Consider the following 4,570-nt stretch of genomic DNA (forward strand, 5'->3'; position numbering starts at 1 on the left):
AAAATTAAATATTTAAAAATATAAATTATTTTTAATTTTTTTAAAGTGTAATTATTTTTTTAAAATACCCCCATTGATAATGACTTTATATCTATTATATGGTGTTTAATAGGTATAAATATAAAAAAATAGAATCAATTTAAAAATAAATAATTACTTTATTAGAGGGTGAGATTTGATTAAAAATATCTTATATTTTTTAACAGAGAGTATATATGTGCATTATCTTTTATCTTTTGACATCTGTTATTTCAAAATAATTTAACGATAATATATTTTTCAAAAAATACAATACATTTTTTGTCTCCAAATTATTAAATATTATTGTCATTTTTTAGATTCTCAATAATTATATAATTTTGGTTAAAATACATAAAACCTGCCTGAATTTTGAAACAGTTGTATATAATCCCTCTCACCTTTAAAATTTAAAAATTAACCCTCCTAATATTTAATTTAATTTTTCAAAACTGCCTATTATTAATTATGTTATTTTTTTATGAGGATTAAAATGTCATTCAATTAAAAAATATTATATTATATAACTATTTATAATAAATTTTTTATATTTTGTAGAAAATTGAGGCATCGAAAAAAAATATTATTATCACTATATAAAATTTTAAATATTTATATTTATATTATTTTTATCCATTTTTTTGTTATTAATGGTTCATGATTTTATTTTCTTAAAAGATAAATTTCTATTTATATTTTAATGTTAGATTAATGTAATGCATATGGCTAAAATATTTAAAGTTTTAAATATTATCATGTTAGATTAATTTATCTTTTAATAGTAAAAAACTATGCAGCATTGATAACAAAAAGATATAAAAAACTAACACAAAAGTAAATATTTAAAATTTTATATGGTGATAATAACATTTGTTTTGGCTATTATTAATGCTTCAACTATTCAAAAAATATAAGAAATTTATTATAAATAGTTATATAATATAATATTTTTATTTAATAATATTTTAACCCTCATGAAAAAAATAACATAATTAACAATAAAGGAATTTGTAAAACAAAATTAAAGGTTAGGGAGTTAATTTTAAACTTTTAAAAGTGATAGGAGTTATATGTAACTATTTCAAAGTTTAGGAGAATTTTATACATTTTAGCCTATAATTTTTAATACATATAAGTAAAATTTTAATTTTAGTTAAAATATCTTCCATTAGCTATAAATATAACTTGTGAGTTTGTAAAAATTTAGTTCCGAGTATAATTTTAACTCGGAATATAATGACTTTCTTTATCAATAGACAGAATCTTTGAGTTGTCTGAATATTTAATTTATTAATATTTGAAAATAAAAATGGTATGTTAAAACTTTTTTAGAGAAATAATATACTGTAATATAATTAGTGTGCACTGGGGGGAATGATGGCATATATGCTTTGTTTCATTCTGAAAGTTCCAGACTTTTTCTGCCAAATTTCCATCTTATTTCTGTTGGAGCTGAAAGATAAGACATGGGACCCAATCCACATAATTAAATTTCGAGGGTCCTTCTTTCTTTTTCCTACCAGTTTCGATAATTATCTTACAATATATGCCTCCCAAACTGTAGTATTTGTACTCCAGACACGAGAAAACAATCCAACATGCCCAGTCAAACTCCTCAGTCATCACCCCAATTCTCTTGCAGAATGCTCAATTTTCAAAGAGCTCAATTTTGGCAATTTTCTTTAAAATTGTTTCCTTGTTATTTATTTTTCGATAAAAAGATAATATTTAAAAATATTTTCTTGAAGAACAAAAAATATACACGGATTACTTGAATTTTTTTAAAAAATATTTGATAAGAAGGACTAAAAGATTATTCAACTGTTATTCTGCATTTTTTTAATTATTCGAGGAAAATTGAAGTAAACCCCTTGTTTGTTTTTGGGAGAAAATTAAGGCTAATTAACTCGGGATTCATGGGGGATCATCATTAGATTAAAGAAGGCATAACTTAATCAGTACTGCTTTTTTTTTTTCTGTGTCTAATTCATGCATGTTCCCTATCTTTTTTGTTTAATTTATAAATTCCCATGCCCAGAAAACTCGTGAGACAAACCAATTTATTAAGTAACTATTATTGAAAACCACTCACAATATTTAAAGGCTAGACGGCTATCTTTCCAGCCTTAATGAATTCAATTATCTCTCTGGAATCAAGTATGTACAGTAATTTGCTTTTGTGGGGAGAAAAAAGAGAGAGCTTTGCTTTACATAATGCCAAAAGCAGGGAGGGGAAGAATCTTAATCCAATCTGTTGCTTTCTTTTCAACAGCTGTCCCTATTGTCATGGCAAGCAATGTCTCTTGGAACTTGCAGATTGAATTTTTATAGCAAGGAAAATTAAACCAGGTTTTAGGCGCACTAAGCACATTATTAATTATCAATATTAAAAAAAATAAAACAGTTAGGGTAATTAATTAACACAGGAAATTTTTTCTCCAGATCTCAATAGTCTGTTTCCTTAATCCTCATAATTAACGGAGCTTTTAGAAATGTAAAGGGATTCAAGTAAAGTTGCTCCACCGTATAAGGAAACAGATTAAGAAATAAGAAGGCGGCTTAATTAGTTATTCATTGGTCCGACAGAGAGACGAGCAAGTAATAGGTTGTATATGAATACAAATGTAGTTACAGTCTATGACCAAGGGAATGCTTGAATAAGCTAGTTTAATTTGCTGATTATTGGATGGATGGATGAATGCCTAATATTAATTAACACAAAGAGAAAACTTGTTTCTCTGAACTATCGGATATTGCGCGTCAGTAATAGATCAGAAAGACAGATAAAAGGATACATCAAATATATAAGATAGATATGAACAGCTGAAAGAGACTGATGGCTAGCTGGTTCAAGCTAATCAATTAAGTGACGCTGATGATTGGACCGAGAAGGGTTGTTTGCTGCTGGCCAGTGTTATTGGGGGCTGCAAGAGTAAGCTCCAGATCAAGCGCTGCATTGGAAGATTTCAACACATTCCCACCTTGTTGCTGAGAAGAATCATCGTCGGTAATTGCTTCTATTTGCTTATCATCTGACGATTTGTGGGCTTCCATTTTACGGCCGAGCAGCTGCAAATGAGTGTCAATATTCTGATGACGACGATCTTGACCACTGCCAACCTAGCAGATTTGTATAAAATCATTTTGGACTCATGCGGAGTTAAATAATTGGAAGCATAGATATAACAAAGATGAAAAATAATAAATGTACCATATCAAAGAGACTAGAACGTCGCTTCTTCTTGTGAACGGTGGCGAGGCGGAGGAAGTATTTCTGGGCATGGCTGGCAACTTGAGTAGGGGTTCTGGAGGTGACATAGTTTCTGGAGATTCCTCGCCAGTCTCCTTTTCCCAGCTTCTCCAGCCCTACCAGGAATGCCCGGTGCTCCTCTTCTGTCCATGGAACTCCTGTTTTATCATACTCGGTTAATTTTTGTATAGTCAATTTCTGATGCTCAATTTGAAATGCCAAGAACAGAAGAAATACATTGATTTTACCTTTTTTGCGGTCTTGCACTCGACCCAGGAGACCGTCGGAGAGATAGCCGAGGGAGGTTCTATCGGAGGAAGAGAAAGAGGAGGAAGGAGAGGAGGAAGAGGGCAAAGAGTCCATGCTGAAGCTTTTCTTGATGGCAAGACCAGAAGAGGAGGATATGTCCACTTGAACGCCGAAGAGTCGGAGCCCTACAAAAGCGCCTCTCGTAGATGTGCACGTCCTTGAATTGTGGCCTATGTTCCCACAATGTGAGCATTTCCTCGCCATTTTCACTCCCCGCAAGTTTAATGTGGTCTGTCTCTGCGTGTGTGCGTGTCTGAGAGAGAGAGCAGGAATCAGAGATATGTTTGGTGGTATATATGATGATGGAGGTGGGGTGGGGTTTCTGAAATAGGACGCACACCAACACAAGGCGATTGGATGGACGTTGTTTATTGTTGGGTATTTTCGCAATTAATTAAATTTTCGTAAAAAACAAAAATATATCTCAACGTACGATACCTTATCTTATTTAGAGTATTCGTGTCCTCTGGGATTATACGGGCCATATCTCTCCACCAAACCCTATATTTTATTCCATGTATAACTGAAGAACCTTCCACATATATAAACACACATTTCGTAATTTATGCTTCCTACTTCACAGCAGCTTCTTTTTACTTTCCTTCATCTACACACACACACAGAGCACTATCTACAAATAAATTAGTTAATTTTCTGCGTCTGTTTATTAGATTAATATGATCGTAGGTTAGACAAGGATAATGATCGTATACATACATAAATTCGTATAGATACATGGGCGTTTTGAGTATTCAACATATGTACAAGTGTGTAGGCAAAGTCAGAATCGACCCGGCATGATTCCAATGTAGAGGAGGGTAGGTCTAAGTATGACTTGAGAAGAAGAAAGATGAGAGGAAATTAAGAGAATAGTTTGAAAGTTGTGTGGAAGCCACAAATTATACAGAGAATGGAAATTACTAAGCCTATTAAAGAAGGCGTGAAGAGGACGAGAGAGAATGACAACAGGCTCGGGGCTATTGAATGTGTCAA

At 31.7% G+C, this 4,570-nt stretch overlaps 1 protein-coding gene across 1 annotated transcript; it reads right to left on the reverse strand.

The window, feature by feature from the left end:
* Nucleotides 1–2,607: 2,607 nt before the first annotated feature.
* On the reverse strand, nt 2,608–3,877 carry LOC129288749 (transcription factor MYBS3-like). Its single transcript, XM_054925483.1, has 3 exons — nt 3,517–3,877; nt 3,230–3,426; nt 2,608–3,138 (listed from the first exon to the last, which is right to left on the reverse strand). Exons 1-3 carry the CDS (start codon nt 3,779–3,781, stop codon nt 2,881–2,883), a joined length of 720 nt encoding a protein of 239 aa, XP_054781458.1. The 5' UTR covers nt 3,782–3,877; the 3' UTR covers nt 2,608–2,880.
* Nucleotides 3,878–4,570: the final 693 nt, after the last annotated feature.

The sequence above is a fragment of the Prosopis cineraria genome, unplaced genomic scaffold, assembly GCF_029017545.1.
Source record: "Prosopis cineraria cultivar Desert tree isolate PC_DT_omini unplaced genomic scaffold, ASM2901754v1 PC1, whole genome shotgun sequence".
Lineage (NCBI taxonomy): Eukaryota > Viridiplantae > Streptophyta > Magnoliopsida > Fabales > Fabaceae > Prosopis > Prosopis cineraria.

Excerpts from the sequence above, each read along its gene's own strand:
- LOC129288749 (XM_054925483.1), bottom strand. The coding sequence starts at position 3,781 with ATGGCGAGGAAATGCTCACATTGTGGGAACATAGGCCACAATTCAAGG. Across the intron at positions 3,427-3,516 it reads AGTGCAAGACCGCAAAAAAG|GAGTTCCATGGACAGAAGAG; the intron begins GTAAAATCAATG and ends ATGATAAAACAG. Across the intron at positions 3,139-3,229 it reads GTTCTAGTCTCTTTGATATG|GTTGGCAGTGGTCAAGATCG; the intron begins GTACATTTATTA and ends CAAATCTGCTAG.